The sequence below is a fragment of the Lonchura striata genome, chromosome 28, assembly GCF_050655825.1.
Source record: "Lonchura striata isolate lonStrDom1 chromosome 28, ASM5065582v1, whole genome shotgun sequence".
NCBI classification, from domain to species: domain Eukaryota; kingdom Metazoa; phylum Chordata; class Aves; order Passeriformes; family Estrildidae; genus Lonchura; species Lonchura striata.
Genome location: NC_140730.1, coordinates 4,709,604 through 4,726,068, shown reverse-complemented (window position 1 = coordinate 4,726,068; position 16,465 = coordinate 4,709,604). Strand labels below are relative to the sequence as shown.

Here is a 16,465-nt window from a genome sequence, read left to right as displayed (position 1 = left end):
AGCAACTCTGAGTTTAATTGTGCAAACCATTTACACCTATCCCATCGTGCAAAGCTGAAGGATGTGTTTAAGCTGTTTGCTGAGACCTCCAAGTGCTCTCATGTCACATCTGGCTGTCCCTCCCCTCAAGTGCAGGGATCATCCCCTTCGTGAGAGTGCCAAGAGAAGATCTGTGCAAAGTGGGCTGTGTCCTCTGAGACACCACCACCACCATTTTAATCCAATTATTCCGTGCAGTGGATGCACCAGAGGATTGTAATGGGGAGAGCAACACTTTTTTCCCGTATGAGTGAGCAGGGGGCTGCACAGAGAGCAGAGCTGCCTTTTGTTATGGCAACGGAAGTGTTGGGGATGATGTAAAGGAAACTCCTATCAGCTCTGGGTCACATCACTACAGCTTCATTTGCAAAATCCACTCATTCATTTGTCGTGCAGAGCTCACAGGGAACACAGTTAAACATGTTATTACCCAGGAATTTGGGGAGGCTGAGGGAAAGGCGGGTGGAGGGTTATTTTCATGGTTGCAGTTGTGTTGTCTTAACCTGTAGCAGATGTGCTTGTGGGGTTGGGAACTGGAATCAGCCCCTTCTCTTGAGCCCTGCTTGTGTTCAGGGATTCCTGGGGCCAGGCCTGGGCTGTGCCCCACCTCTGGCAGAGGTGCTGCTAGGCAGGAACCCGGCTGCAAGAAGTCACTGCCTGGCAGGACACAACTGCAGAGCTGGAAGGATCCCACAAGGATCAAATGCAGCCCCTGGCCCTGCATCTTTGTGAGACACTGGGCAGGGAAAAGCTGAGAAGGTCACAGAGCTGGGAGGGACCCCCAGGGATCAAATCCAGCCCCTGTCCCTGCCCAGACCCCCCAACAGCCCCACCCTGCCCAGCCCTGAGAGCGCTGTCCAAACGCTCCTGCAGCTCTGGCAGCCTCGGGGCCGGGACCATTCCCTGGGGAGCCTGGGCAGTGCCAGCACCCTCGGGGGGAAGAACCTTTCCCTGAGCTCCATGCCAAGGCCTGGCACTGCTCCAGCCCTTCCAACATTTGCTTTTGAGACCTCTCTGGTGGAGCAACTGTGCCACCCCCCGGGCTCCCTGCTCCAGGAGAGGTTTTGGCAGCTCCCACGTGAGTGCAGCCCCAGCTCCTGCGTGGGATCTCTGCTTGCAGGAAATGTATTTCCCTTTTCCATCAGCGAGTGCACTGCTCACACCCTCACACAGCACTTGCTGACACACAGCTGCATCAGCACACCCTGCAGCCTGTCCAGCAACTTCAACCTTTCCATTGCATTTTTCTACCATTTAAAATCCAGTTTCAGGTAAAAGACAATTCTGTCACAAAGTTTAAATTAGTTGGAAAAAAAGACGTAAAACAGTGAGAGCTGCAGACTTTTAAAATCAATATTTTATTTTACTTGAATGTGCAAATAAATATAAAAAAAACTACATTCAAGGAGCTGGCAAAGCAATTACAAGCCCAAAAGCAAAGATCCTTCAAACAAATGGAAGAACAAACTCTTGACTCAAGGTCGTGCAGATACACAGCTGAAACCCTCAGACATGAACAAGCCCCTCTCAAACCTGCCTGATACTCCCTTCATGTCCCTTGCTACTCTCAGCTTCAAGACAATACCACTGTAAAGGGCAAAAGTCTTCCTTAATCAGTTCAGATTATAAATTAAGGTTTACAAAATAAGGATGCTTAAAAATACCTGAAGTACACTTAGAATGGGTTGATGGAACAGGACGGTGCCCAGGCATGTTGCTCACCTTGGTACACCTGGAATTAAATGCATTTTAAGCCACAAGTTGCCACCTATTTTCTAGTAAACAGTCTTCTGTATCATAAAACCATAAAATTTGGCACAAGTGTCATCTCCACTGGGAGACAGCAGAGAGGTGAGCAGGACTGAGGTGTGTTTTGGTGAGCTGACTGGAAGGGAAAGGGGGACACTGTGCTTTGCACTGGGCTTGTCCCCCTGCTCCCCCAGCCCTTGCAGAGCCTCGTGGTCTCATCACTGCAATGAGGGCAGGGGAAGAACCTTCAGATCATTAAACCAAAGTTTAGCAGAGACCCAGCCCAGGAGAACACAGGCTCTTGAAGAAAAGTCTCTGCTGGCAGTGGTTGTGCAAGTGGCCATGAATGCCAGAGACTGGCCTCCCTCCTTCCCTCCCACAGATTATTTTGCAAAAAAGACAAAGGCTTGGGACAGTTTCCTATTAAACATACCCCAAAGGCCAATTTTTCTACTGTCAAGTAGAGACAATTGCGAAACCAAATGTCGTACAGTGGAAATAACCCAGGACAAATCCTACAGGCTGCTCCTTAGGTCTGGCAGAAATCATAACCTAAAAATCAAAGCCACAGAAAGTTTCAGGGTGGGGTAGTTATTGCCCCAAAAGCCAGGGAAAAGTTGGAAGCAAAGCTGAAAGGAGGCTGGGTATGCCTCAAAATGTTATGTTTGTAATACACTCCATGGACAGCGTACTTGCCCTTGGCCCCTGAAAAACAGGAGTGAAGTCACAGTGGGGCTGCAGGGCAGACACCAGTAAATTTCCTTGATTTCTCACTAGATTAAATCAGATGTAGTGTTCTGCATGGATCAGGGCAGGCTGTGTTAGGTTTCATGGCAGAAAAAGCTTTGATAGCAGTACGGATGCTCGTCTAGGATGGTTGTGGCTGGATCTCATCTGCTCCTCGCAGGTTTCCGTGTGTCCCCGCAAAGGCAGCGCCTGTGCTGACCCAGCAGAAACAGGAGGGTCCGTGTGCCGAGCTCGGCTCGCAGCTGTGCTCCGGGAGCTCCATCTGCCGATGTCACCGATCCGGCGCAGCCCCGCGGAGCGCCGGGGGCAGGGCATGCACGGGGAAACGCCCAGCTCCGGAGCTGCCCACCAACACGCAAAACACAAACCCAAAAACCAGGCCAGAGCTCGCAATGGACATGGATATTCCTCCTCGTGGATGTTCTGGAAGGCAGAGTCTGCAGCAGCTCCTCAGCTCCTGGGGGATCTCGGGTCGGGCATCGCTCCCACCCCAGCATCACAGCTCAGCGTTCCTCCCCTCAGTTCATGCCCCACAACACTTGGTTGATGAGGGAGCATCAGAGCCTTGAGTGCTGGCCATTCCCGTGTCAGTTTTGGCATTTTTCTCACCAGAGCACCAGGAACAAGAGTCATTTGTCGCCTTGTTGGTTCACAGGGATAACGAAGCTCCCCTGTGCCAGGGGCTCTCCGCCCCGCTGGCACTCCCAGGGTACAGTGAAAAGTTCTGCAGGCTCCAAGACAGCACAAAGTCAGGAAGACAGGGCATACCAAAGCCTTGGAAGTGGAAGCAGCTGCCAGCATCTGCTCAAACACCAGCCCAGCTCCACCTCTCCAACAAAGCCACTAGTGGTAGTTCACCCCCTCACTGAGCTGGTCAGCAGTGGCCTAAAGCCAGGAAACTACTAAAAAGTGTGTGGCAATGCCAAGAGCCCCCTTCCCATAAAAGCTTTTCAAAGTTTCTTCATGATGACTGGAGGATTGCACTGCAAGGAGACAAGTCTATGCCATATGGAAAATACATGATAATCCAAAGTAAAATGCTGTTTGGATAAATATCATTAATACATACATTGCATTCCCACCACTATTCTCATAGTAAACGTGCTTCACCAGCAGAGCTCTGCCTTGTCTGGGTGCTCAGGGTGAAGCAGGACGGCGGCTGTACTGCACTCTGTATCTGTTCACTGGCACCCCGTGGATGTTCACTGTCTCACAGGTGGTTTTGCAGGGCACCATTTCCTCGTCCTCATCCCCCATCAGCCAGTCTTGAACCACGTCCACGGCCTCCATGGACACGTTCTCCTCCAGCCACCGGTTGTGCCACTCCTCGAACTGCTGGTGGTGCTTCAGCAGCACCACGGGCTGGACCTGGGAGCAGGCAGTAAAGATCACTGAGAGGTTCCTGGGGGAAAAGCCAAAGCCCTCAGCTCTACCTGAGGTGTGCAACGCATTGGGAACAGCACAAAGGGAAACAGGAAACCGCAGACTGTTTAACCATCCCTATTTCCTAATGTTTGCCACTCCCACTTAAAATTTGCATGTAAACAAAAGGCTGCTAAACTAATCCAAAGTACAGAGCATTTACCAGCTCTCCTCCCTGTTACACCAGACACAAAGCAGTAACTTTTGGGTGCAGCTTGCACAATTCCTGCAATTGGTACTGTAGAATCAAATTATTGGTACGTGCATTTTGGCTCCCACCCCCAACCTCTGCTACCACCTGGGCTGGAGAGGTGTGGGAATCCAGAGCTTCCCTTTGGCTGCCTTGGCAGGTCTGGGACCCTGGCAGGGGTCAGGAACCCCCCTGGACAGAGCCCCCAGAGACACTGGCTGTGATCTCTGCCCATGGAAAAGAGTTTTCAATCTTACAGGATGAATTACAGGCTCCGAGTGTTTAATATAAGTAATAATTAAGTGTGGCACAGGTGCAAAAGTAAAATTTTAGGATTCTAGATAAGGGGTTCAAAGGGGACAAGATGGAGGAAATTGGGTGTGCCTTGTCCTTTTTCTCCTTCTTCATGCCCTCCATGTTTCACTGTGGTGTTGGCATTTTTCTGTTGGTTCAGGCTGGGGACACACTGTCCAACATAGGTGACAGATATTGGCATGTTATTGTAAATGCAGCCCAGGGAGTTTCTGGTATTTAATGTTTGTAACATCCCACTGAGGGCAGAGCCCCACACGCTGCCCTGCAGGACAGAGCTGGGCAGGGCAGCAGAACATGTGAGAGATAAACAGAATAAACAACCTTGAAAACCAGCACAGACGAATTATGACTTCTTTGGCAATGGGGCAGAAAGACAGAGACTTTCTACAATCTCAGGATCATCAATACCACAGATTCTGACACAGAGGGAGCAAAAGGGAGATGTACCTGCTTGGCTCTGCAGAGAGCCCCCCTCCTGTACATGTAATCCTCGGAGTTCATGATGAACATCATCTTGTGGGTGTTGAGCTTGAAGCGGCAGTCGACGTTGCAGGCGCTCTCCACCCCGATCAGCCGCTTCCAGGAGCTCTTGACCTCGCTGCGCAGGGCCCTCACCTGCTTGCACTGCCACTTGCGAAACTTCTTCAGGTTTCTGGAGCAAAACAAGGATGACAAAGCACGTGTCACACTTGGTGAAGTGTTCTCCTCAGCTGACAGGGCTCACAGCACAAGTATGGAATTTGTTTTTGCATGTTTTGTTTTTCAGGCTCTCTCTGAGATCTTCCTCTGTATCCTCTGACAAATATTTAGGGAAGTGGGAACAAAGTAGATCCAGAATCCCATCCAGAGTCCATCCATCTCCATTCCAAATGCAGTTCTATGAACAAACCTCAGTGCAGTGGGCATAAATTTCTCTTTCAGCATTCCCGTGCAGCTCACTGGCCTGGAGCATCCCCTCAAAGGTGAGTGCACTTGCCCAGGGCTGGCACATCACATCACCCAAACCCAGTGGCACAAGGGCAGGGAGGAGGCAGCAGCAGCTGCTGCAGGTGTGGCTCAGGGCAGGGAGCAGCTCACCTTTGCAGAAAGACCGGTTTCAGGAGGAAGCCATCGTTCTGGTTGTTGGGAGCTCCTTCCACCCCAACATACTGCTCCATGTAGTTTGCCAGGTGCTACACAAAGGAGACCAGTTCCAGTGAGATTTCACCTCATCAGGACAAAAATCACTGCAAAGAACCTATTTATTTGCAAGCTGATTATTCTGAGGCACTGATTTATTTTGATACTCTTCTGCTAATGCAACAATTCTGTCAATGGCCACAGTCCCGCAAGTCACCTGCCCACCCTCCAGGCAAACCTGTCCTCCTGGCAAAGCCTCATAGTTGGGAACAAGGAAGAAGGGAAAGCATTCTTAGACATCTGCTCTGTGGTACACGGACTCCATGGTCACTGTAGTGTTACCTGGACCTCCACAGGATCTTCTGTCTGGGTTTCCTCTGTATCCAGCAGCTCAATGGTCATGATCACCTGTCCTTTCCTCTGGAGAAACATGACCTGTGATAAAGTTACAGAAAATATTTGCCACAGGGGTTCACAATAAAATGCTGCATATTTGCAAGTCATTTAGACAACAAACAGAAGATAGGATAGATGCAGCAGGGCTTCTCAGTGAACCATAATGTCTCCTCACTGTCTGTGCTCTGATTTTGGTACCTTCTCTCCATATTGCTCACTCTCTCCCCTTGGAGCTTCCAAACCCAATTTCTCTCAGGTGAAGTGCCACCTGGGAAATTTTCTGAAGTTTTTCAGTGATTTTGTGGAGTTCCCTGGCAGCAAGGTCTCACCTTGAAGCAGTTCTCATCTGCCATGCACCGTTCAGCCTTCCACTGGTAGCTGGTCTCCTTTGCTGCCCGGACACAGCGGGATGACAAATTACCCCCAGCAGCTCCTCGCTTCCTCTCGTTCAGGTAGAGCTCAACCACCTTCAAGCAGATGTCATCGCTCACTAGATGGTGAAGCTTCCATTAAAAAAGGGGAAGTTCAGTCAGCAAGCCTGGGCCAAGAGTGAACTCTAGTGTTTCATAAAAAGAGTGTAAAACTCAGCATGGCATCACACCCAGCTAAAGCACCAAACTCCAGAGACTTCCTACATTGCACTCTCTTTTTCATGACTTTGCAATAAAAGGAGAAGAGGAGAGTGAGGGGCTGATGTGCCTTAACTAGAAAACTACAGCTGGAAGGAAGATTTGAGTAAGAAGGACCTGACATTTTATGTGCTGCCTAAGATGTATTTTGAGCATGGCAGAATTTTGAAAAGACTGGAACTCAAAAAACATTGGGAAAGGCCAGAAAGAATAAATCCCCTAAGACGGTCCCTGTATGGAAGCTGAATTCTCTCACTAAATTTCTGCTTGGGCATTTCCCTGTCAGATAAAACTTTTCTCTGGATTTGCTCAGAGCTCAGTGCCCACTGCTCTGCAGGGCACTGGGAGAAGCCTGGCTGTGTGTGAGGGGAGATGTGCAGCCCCAGCCCAGCCCAGCCCAGCCCTCACCTGGCGCACGATGTTCTGCACCAGCTTGTCCATGGTGAAGCCGATGTAGGCGTGGATGGTGAACATCTCCCGCAGGGTGTCCTCGTACTGCGTGGGGTCGATGTTCCCATCCAGCAGGCTCCTCACCATGTCCAGGAAGGCTGGGTAGTACTCCTCCAGCTCCACCTCACCTGGCCAGGGGAAAGTGAGTTCATTTCACACACAGAACAGGCAGAGTGAAGTCAAGCAAAGCGAGTTCATTTCACACACACAACAGGCAGAGTGAAGTCAAGCAGTGCAAGAGGCAGCACTGCACAAGAACCACAAGAAACCCAGTGCAGAGAGTGACATTACAGACAAGCAGATCCCTGCCAGGTGCCCTGACAGGCTGGGACAGTTTTCCACATGCACTTCCAGGACTGCCCTGGGCAGTAACTATTTCTTTGTGGGGCTGTTTACATTGTAAATCAAAGTAACTGGATTCCTGCAATGAGGTACCTGAAACACCTAAGTATGGTGGTGGGCTGGCAGGAAGTCTCTGTGAAGCCGCCTGTGACACCCTGACTGCCCTGCTGAAGGAGCTGTGTCCACAACTCACCAACACAGCAGAGGATTGCACCTCCACACCCTTCACAGAGCTGCCTGCTGGCCCCAGTGACTAAGACATACACAATGGAGCACAGGCACCCAGATCATTATGAGTGAACTAAGCCCTGCATTATTCTTACTTGGTTGTTTCAGTCTTAGCTCCATGGCTGGATCATTGGTTTTTTCTTTCCTCCCTTCACAGAGGAGCTTCTCTCTCTCTTTCTCAGTCCGATATTCCAGAAGCTGCTTCTGGGCCTGGCGATAAATCTTTAGGAGCCTGGAGCACAGAGTCTGGTGAAGGCGCAGGAAGAAATACCAATTATTATTGACAAAGAAGAGGCTGTAAACATCATCCAGGGTGTTGTGGGGCTCAGCAGCTGTCACATCACAGAAGGTTGCTTTGGTCTCCAAAGGACTGCTTGGAGGCCCAGGCACGTGTTTTTTCCGCAGCTCAGGAGTATCCAGGTTCTGGCCCTGGTGGTTTTCTCTGTCCTCATCTGTTGATTCCTCAGAAATGTTGTGTTCAGGTGGCTGAGAGAAGAACAGCTCAGGTATGAAGTGATGCACAATCTGCCTGATGGTTGCCTGATCCTCCTTTTGGATGGTGGGCTGCCTTTTCACATAATAGCTGATAAGAGATGCTGCATCTTCCAAAATCTGCTTGTCTTCATAGATGAAGATAAGATGAGGCTCGTTGGTGGATGAACTCCTCCCCTCCGAATGCTGCTCCTGATGCTGTAATCAAGAGACAAACAGATAAAAATTCTCCCAGTCCATGCTCAGGAGCCATTCCTGCCAGGAGGAATAAACTAGTATTAACACTGTGCTTGGGACAGCTGGTTTTGACCCAGTTTCCAACCACTTCCATACGGCCCCAGGTGCTGTGGACACATCTGGGCCACACGAGCAGGGGAGGGAATGGAGGAGGGGTCATTTCCTGTCATACCCACCTCGTCATAGACACTCTCAATTTCATTCAGCAAGCTCTTGGAGCGCAGAGCTTTGGTGTCATTCTGCTTGAAGTTGACAGCCTGGTGGTCTAGGGATTTCAAATAGGCCTTCTCATACTGCTCCCTCCAAATCTTGTTGAAGCCCTGCTGGGCCTCCCTCCATTCTTCCTCTTTTGCTTTCAATCTGCATAAATGAACAGTCTATGTCAGTTCAGACAGACAGACAGACAGAGAAACACACCTGAAACATTTTAATGCACCCAACTAGGGTGCAGCAAGAAGTTTTCAGTGGAAAACCAGAATTGATTCCTGGAAGCAATAAATGAATTCAACTCATCAGTGATGATGAGTTGAAACAACACCTACAGAATCACAAAACCATTTAGGTTCAAAAAGACGTCTGAGATCATCAAGTCCAACCTTTGACCAATCACTACTTTATCAACCTGACCAGAGCACCAAGTGCCAGGGCCAGCTGGTTTTTGAACACGTCCAGGGATGGGGACTCCACCACCTCCCTGGGCACTCCTTTCCAATGTTTAACAATCCTTTCTGTGAAGAAATTCCGCCTGATGTCCAACCAGAACTTCCAGCAGCACAGCCTGAGGCTACGTCCTCATGTTTTGTTGTTTAAAAAAGCTTTTAAAATCCTTTTTTCAGCTTCTTAAAGAACATGGCACAATGGGAAGTACCTCTTAAGAACCACAGGGACAGCAGTAACTGGGTTTTTCTTCAGACTCTCAATGATCTCTGGTGCTTTGTCACCGTAGATGCGATAGATGGCCCGGCGCTGGATCACTTCTGAGGTTCCCCCCAAACAATCATCCAGGCGAAACTTCTCCTGGTCCTCCTGGGTCAGGCGGGACAGTTTTTTCTGCACACTCTCCAGAACACGGATTGTGGCTAAATTGGTCTCCAGGACAACATCCAGCTGTTGAGAGTTCCCAGAAATCAGTGTCAGAAGAGGCAGAGCAGGAACAGGGAGAGCAGCAGCAGCCCAGGTTTGTGGAAGGTGTTCCAGCCCCACAGGGTGGAGCCAGGAAGCAGCAGGAAGGTTTTTACTGGAAGAGACCTCTGCCAGCTCTCCCAAAGGTCACATGCAATTTAGAACTGGATTCATGCCTAGGAAGAACTATTAGACTCCAAGCACAGCACACCGAACTCCATCATAAACCAACAAACACCAACAGAACTTTCAGGAACTGGCCACTAATTAATTCAGCAAAATCGAGGTTTTGCTTTCTGAGGGAGCAGAAAGGGAGCTCAGCAGCAGAGGTACCTCAAAGCGCTCATCCTCGCAGCGGTGCAGCTGCTCCTCATATGGAGTCTTCTTGGAGCTGACAAAGGTGGAGTCTTCAGACCAGGATGGAAACGAAACCCAGGTATCATTTAACACCTGCAACAGTGCAGAGGCATGACATTGAGCAGGGCCTTGTGAGCCCAGAGCTGTTCTCATGGGGTTTTTCTCCTGTCTTCTTGCATAGTTCTTCCCTGAGGTTATGTGGGATATTCCAGACCTAATTCCCAGGTCATTGCTCCCCAGATTTGAGGTCTGTGTGGAACTGCAAGGCCCTGTTCAGAAAACTCAATAACATCTTCACTATCACCTCACAAACAGAGATCACTCTGCAGTGATCAGCAACTGTAAATAAAAGAGACAGAGCCCCCCACAACAGTGGGAATGGCACCTCAGGCACTGCCTCATGGGGCTCTTCCAGACAAAAATTGTTCCCAAAGGCCATACTGGCCCACTGCTAGAAAATTAATTCCAGGATATTTAATATTCTTTTCTGTCTACAGGAATAAATTTCTGTCTGCACACAGACTCAAAAGGTATTAGAGATGAGATTTGAGACAGGTTTTGATAAAGTTAGTGAAATGTGGGTATTATTTCAATAAATTGGCTGAATAAATTGAATTAGCACTGAAAAGGTGACTCCACATGCAGCAGCTGTGGCACGAACCGCCCCGCTCCAATTTTTATGTGTGTTCAGGGGTTGAAAGCCTGACCCCAGAGTACCTCCTTGCAAATGGCTGTTCTCCCACTGCACTTTGGCTGCTGGTAGGTTTTTGGGAGAGCCCTGTAACTGGATCCGATGCGTTTGCAGGATGCGTAATCGATTTCCCGGCTCATCCCATCCCCGGAGCGGTCGCTCAGCGGAGAAGCAAAGGAAAGCTCTTTCACCCCAAGGAAGGACTTGAACTGTGCAAAGAGTTCTGGGAATTTCCTTCAAAAACACAAGTATTTTGTTATTTCAGTGTGACAGTTTTATGGTGGTTAATGCACGTCACAAAAAGGAGGCAGAAATATCTAAACAAACTCAGCATTGCAGGGAGAAATCTTTCACCAACATCTCACCTCTGTTATCATTCTCTCTGAATTGCTTTAGGGCTTGTGTTTTTTACTTAAGGTAGGAAAATTATTTCCCTTCACCACACAAACACTCCCCTTAAGTGCCTGAGGAGAAACTGATCCTTGCCATTTGACTCTCCCTCTTCTGCTGCAAGCCAAACAGTTCAGGAGGTTCACAGCAGAGCTGGAGCTATTTATCCTTCTCACAGCCCTGGTCTCAGATTTCATGTTTATACCTTTATTACACTTTGAGATATTAAATGGGGAGTGTGAACAACAGAGGAAAATATCTTCCTCACAACACTCGTTAAGAGCTGTATAGATAAACTAAAAGGTTCAGATTTTATTACTCCTCACTTTGGATTAAACTTCATTTTCTTGCCTGCTACCCAGGAGATACTTCTAAGTTAACCCCAAACCTTCTGTAAAAAAGTTCACAATGTGCCCAAAAAATAACAGAGTAAGACTTACAAAGTACCACAGGGCAGAGAGGTAAGTTAGTAACTTACCCTAAAAAGGGTGTAACAAGCTGGAGCAACTCAGAGCCAGAGACCAACTCTTGGTTGAAGAGAGCAATGCAACGAAGAAAATTCTCATACACCTCCTGACTCTTGAGCACCCTGCGCACCTGCAGCAGTTGGAGAGATGATCACAGCACCTGAATGCCACTTCTATTTAGAAAATTCATCATGATCAGTCTATTCATCTTCCAAACCCACCTATTTTAATTTTTGTTGGTCTTTCTCTACCACTTGAAATGTCAAGGGAATGTCTTAAGTGCTGACACACAAATTGTACAGAAAACCAACAAATTAACTACCACGTAAAAGGCTGAAGTCCAGAGAATGTGAGAAAAGGACAAATACTGACCTTGTCAAAGAAGGAAAATTCCTGCAGTGTCCCATATTTCCCCACTGTTGCAACTGATAGATCTTTGGTACCTCGCAGCTTCATTTTCTTCTGTTAAAAGAACAAGCAGTTATATTTAAAATGTTGTGACTTAAATGCCATCAAATTCCACTCTGTTGACACAGAACAGCTCCCTGCAAAGGCTGAGAACCTGTGTTTCCCCAGCAGTGATCTGGCATTGCTGTGTCACATCCTTACAGCAATCTCTGTCAAATGTCTCCCAGCCAAGAAGAAACAACAAAGAAAGATAATAACTTGAGATTCTGCATAAAAGCAATACATTGTCCCCTTCCAGGGCCAATACTTAGTACAGAAATTTGTGATATTTAATATCAAACATATTACCACACAGGTTTAAGCATGCATTAAAAATTCCCCTTTTCTACAGCAATTAAAATAATTCAGAATTTTTTTTCTCATACACCTACATACATCAAAGACACTACTCATTACACCTTTATCTCAGCAATTACTAAGCACAAGTAACATGAGTTTATTCTAAGTTTTCACTTGCTGAAAGATACCTTTGCTGGGCCAGAAACAGGACGCAGCAGCAGTGGCCTGGATCGCTTCTTGCTGTGCTCCAGATTCTTCTCATGCTCTGTTTTCTGGACACTGTTCACTTCACATGGTCCATTTCCTGTGAACTGAAGTAAATAAATAATGATTTCAACATTCTCCTCTCAAATAAAGAGTCCTAACAGGACACAGAGCATGTGGTTAAGTCACCTGTTCTGAGAAAATCCAAACAATGAAGAGGAGCAATGTTCATTACTGGCTGTATGATTTTCCATGATTTGCATATTCTACATGCAGACAGAGCATTCAATATCCTGCTCTGCTCTCAGCACGTACCAAAGACCTTTTTGCCTCTGGGAGGAACTGTCCAAACTCTGAGAGCAGATCCTCCTGGCCCCGGAACAGATTGGCCACTTCAGTGAACACTTCCTCTTCTGACATGCCCCGGAAGGGTCGGCCCTTGGTGTTCAGCTGCTCTTTCTGAAAAGATACACACAGATGTTCAACAGAGTCAAAAGATCCCTCACTCTGCCAGAAAACTCACCCTGAGCCAAAACCACGAATGCCACACAACAGAAAGGACTCTGAGGCAGCCCCAGGTTTTTACACACACACACACAGGATCACAAAATCAACTAAAGGTGAGCAAAGACAGGTCTGGCTACGACCTCTTTACACCCCACAAAGTCCCATGGTTTTTACACTTTTTGTCATTTCCTGTGAATATCTATGAAGACAAGTCCTTGGGAACTCTAAGTCTGTTCAACAGGTAGAGATTAAATTTGACAACAACAACTCCAACAGCTCCAGTGCCAATCCACTGTCTCTTCCACAGAAGACTTTTTACCTGGTAAGTGTGAAGAATTTCTAGAAAGGATCTGTAAATCTCTGGATGGTCAAGGAAACGTGTTTTGATCTTATTCACATAACTGATGGCATTATTGAATTCCACGGAATCAGATTCCAAGGGAATTTGTGATTTATCTTCTTTGTAGGGAAGCTGCTGCCGAAACTCCTCAGAGCAGTCGCTGTGGTTGTGGGAGTTCTCCTGGGAGTAGTGCAAGACCAGCCCACTGCCAGGGAGTGCACTGGGGACGGGCTCTGGGGGCACCTGGGGGCACAGGACACACGAGATGGGTTGGAAAAAGATCAGGGACCAGCTGAACAACAGCCCAGCAGCAGTGCTGGCAAGTCTCCAGCTGAAAAATAATGTCACGTGAAGAAGGAAGAAAAAGGAGTTCAGTCACCAATCAATTTCCCTACCTGGTTTATTAACTCCATCAGTTAAAATAATGCCTGAAGTTCTCCCTGGTGTAAGAACCACCTGATTTGTGGCTGTCACAGCCTTATTGGCCTCAACTGAGAGGCTGCACCAAACACCACTGCAGGTTCTGCTACACTGGTTATTGCAGAGGAGCTGCCAGTTTTAAGGGGCATATTAAACATACAGCCCTTACAGGTGTTAATTCCTAAGCAACACAGGGATCTGAGGGAGCTGAGATTTAAAAGGTTGTTCCTGCTGCTAACTAGACTTACACCACAAGTTTATCAGCAGAATTCAGTTTATGGCTGTATTTCAGCTCCACACAGTAATAACAAAAATCAAGCAGGGGCGACATCCATCTGTATCCCAGCAAGTGGGTCTCACACCAACAGTATCTGATGGGGATTCCATGATCTTAAAGACCTTTCCCAATGTCAACAACTCAATGATTTCACAGTTCTTTTGCCTGTTTCCTAAGCAAGTTTCCTGGTTTCTCAGTGGAAGACTGGAAGTGCAATTCTTCCAGGATCACCCCTTGAAATTTGCCACTACCCACAACCCATACTGGGAACAATGTCAAGCCAATTCCAGTTTCAGTTTCCAAACACGACTGAAATATTTGGTGTTGAAATGGTGTTTCCATGCAGAATCATCATTCCTGTGTAAGTCAAACTACCTGGTTTGAGAATAAATTGGAGGTTGGAACTAGGTGATTTTTAAGGCCCCTTGCAATCCAAAGCATTCTATGATTCTTTGCATAAACATTTACATTTATATTACACCCATTAAAAAGGCTTTAAAAACATCAGCAACAAGCACTATACATAAATCTCCACAGCCTAAACTGTGCAGACATGTCCAGTGACACATGGAACAGTTTATTTAGAGGATAAGAGTTCTGTGACCTACCTGACTATTCAAAGGTGACTGTATACTTAATTTCCCATTCTTTGGAATTTCTATCCTGTAGCCCAGAGGAAGAAATGCATTGAATCCTACAATGAGGTCGGGATGCTCATGGAAAAGCTGAGAAACACGTCGGATGACTCCAGGTGTGTCAATGCTAAAATTGAGAGGCGCTTGTTACTTATTATCCAAATCAGAAACACAAGTTAAGCCCAGAAACTGCCAAGAGAAATGTGAAGTATCTAGTAAATTAGGGGTGCAATTATTTAAAAAAACAATTAGCCAAATTAGAGGGAATGACCACTGCAGCTTCACCCTGGGAGTGTTATCCTTGGGGAGGAGAGATGAGTGTGCAGGTTGGCAAAGGGACAGGACAGACAGCCAGCACCTCCAGAGCTTGCAGGTCACAGGTTCTGTTCAGGTTGCTTCACTTATTTCCCAGATCTGCGTTTCAGAGTGGAAAGCAAAAGCAGATTTGCTTTTTCCTGTGCATTTCACCTCTGGAAAATTATGGGATGGGCAGAAGTACTCCAGCTTCACAGAACTGCACCACTGGGGAACAGGGCAGTGAGTGTGCAGAGGAGGAATGATGGGGTGAAGGCTGGGGGGCTCTGCAAAGGCAGAGAGACCCCACAAAGGCTGAGACCTTAGGGAAGGGCTGGAGCTGTGCCAGGCCTTGGCATGGAGCTCAGGGAAAGGTTCTTCCCCCCGAGGGTGCTGGCACTGCCCAGGCTCCCCAGGGAATGGTCCCGGCCCCGAGGCTGCCAGAGCTGCAGGAGCGTTTGGACAGCGCTCTCAGGGCTGCTCAGGGTGGGGCTGTTGGGGGGTCTGGGCAGGGACAGGGGCTGGGCTGATGATCCCTGGGGGTCCCTCCCAGCTCAGGATGTTCGGGCCTCTGTGAAATGCTGATGAGGTCCTTAGAGCACCCTGGGGTGAAGGACCTTGGCTTTACCTCTGGCTCTTGAACTCCTTCATGATCTCCAGGAAGCCGTTGTAGGTGGCAGGGTCGCTGCCAAAGCGGATCTTCACCTGGTCCAGGTAGGACAGCGCATCCTCCACCTGCGGGGTGAGAACATGGTGGGGAACAGGCCCCGGAGCCCCCACGGCACCAGAACTGGGGCGGGGGCACCTCAAGACACCCTCAAGGGGGTGGGAACCGGCGCCGGGGGAGCCCCGCAGCAGCGGCGGAGGGCACTCGGTACCGGAGGACGGCAGGCCCCGGCGGGCTGCCCGTGCCCGGGGGTGGCACGGCACGGAGGGGGGCACGGCACCGGGGAGCCGGGAACAGGTCCCTGGGGAGGATGACCGCAGTACCTGAGAGGAACAGCAGGGCCGGGGAGAGGGGCAGGGCCCAGGCGAGGGGGGAACAGGCCCGGGGAGCCCTCACGGTACCGGGGGAACAGGACACGGAACCGGGGGAAGGGGATGCAGCCCCAGGGGACCCCACGGAACCAGCGGAGGAAGGCGGGGATGCCCCCGGCGCGAGGGGGACGAGCCCCCGGGACACCCCCCGATACCGGCGGGTGAGGGACAAGCCCTGAGGGGCGAGTTCGGCACCGCAGCCGGGACGGGGCAGGTCACGGCGGGGGCGGGCGGGGCCGTCCCGGGGGGGGCGAGGAGCGGCCATTCGCGGGGGCGGGGGAGGGTGGGGAAGGGGCGATGGCGGCCCCCGCACTCACGTGCACCGGCAGCTTCTCGTGCGGCGCGGCCCGGCCGCCGCCGCCGCCCCAGCGCGGGGCGCTGCCCCCGCCGGCCCCGCGGCCGCCGCCGCCCCCCGCCGCCATGTTGGAGTCGGGCGGGCGAGCGCGGCCCCGGCGGCGCGCGCCGCCGCTGCGTCAGCGCGCACGGCCCAGGCCACGCCCCCTCCGCAGCGAGACCCGCCCCCTCCGTGCCTCCGCCCTCTGATTGGCCACGCCCCGCCATAGACCACGCCCCCTCACCGCCCACAGGGTGTGGCCACGCCCTCATCCGTGCAGGCCACGC

The 16,465-nt window shown here is 49.7% G+C and overlaps 1 protein-coding gene across 1 annotated transcript; it reads right to left on the bottom strand.

The window, feature by feature from the left end:
* Positions 1 to 1,374: 1,374 nt before the first annotated feature.
* On the bottom strand, positions 1,375 to 16,305 carry SIN3B (SIN3 transcription regulator family member B). The gene is made up of 19 exons (XM_021551900.4): positions 16,162 to 16,305; positions 15,435 to 15,541; positions 14,486 to 14,639; positions 13,160 to 13,423; positions 12,649 to 12,792; positions 12,318 to 12,440; positions 11,755 to 11,844; positions 11,394 to 11,512; positions 10,552 to 10,759; positions 9,811 to 9,927; positions 9,224 to 9,462; positions 8,532 to 8,715; positions 7,722 to 8,316; positions 7,015 to 7,184; positions 6,307 to 6,480; positions 5,924 to 6,016; positions 5,540 to 5,634; positions 4,910 to 5,114; positions 1,375 to 3,903 (listed from the first exon to the last, which is right to left on the bottom strand). The coding sequence occupies exons 1-19, from the start codon at positions 16,264 to 16,266 to the stop codon at positions 3,673 to 3,675; spliced, it is 3,417 nt and encodes a 1,138-aa protein (XP_021407575.2). The 5' UTR covers positions 16,267 to 16,305; the 3' UTR covers positions 1,375 to 3,672.
* Positions 16,306 to 16,465: the final 160 nt, after the last annotated feature.

What these genes read in the sequence shown, in the direction of transcription:
- SIN3B (XM_021551900.4), bottom strand. Translation starts at nt 16,266, where the DNA reads ATGGCGGCGGGGGGCGGCGGCGGCCGCGGGGCCGGCGGGGGCAGCGCC. An exon ending in AATTTTCCTTCTTTGACAAG is followed by an intron (nt 11,513 to 11,754) that starts GTCAGTATTTGT and finishes CAACTGCTGCAG; the next exon opens with GTGCGCAGGGTGCTCAAGAG. An exon ending in CAGATGAGAACTGCTTCAAG is followed by an intron (nt 6,017 to 6,306) that starts GTGAGACCTTGC and finishes ACTTTATCACAG; the next exon opens with GTCATGTTTCTCCAGAGGAA.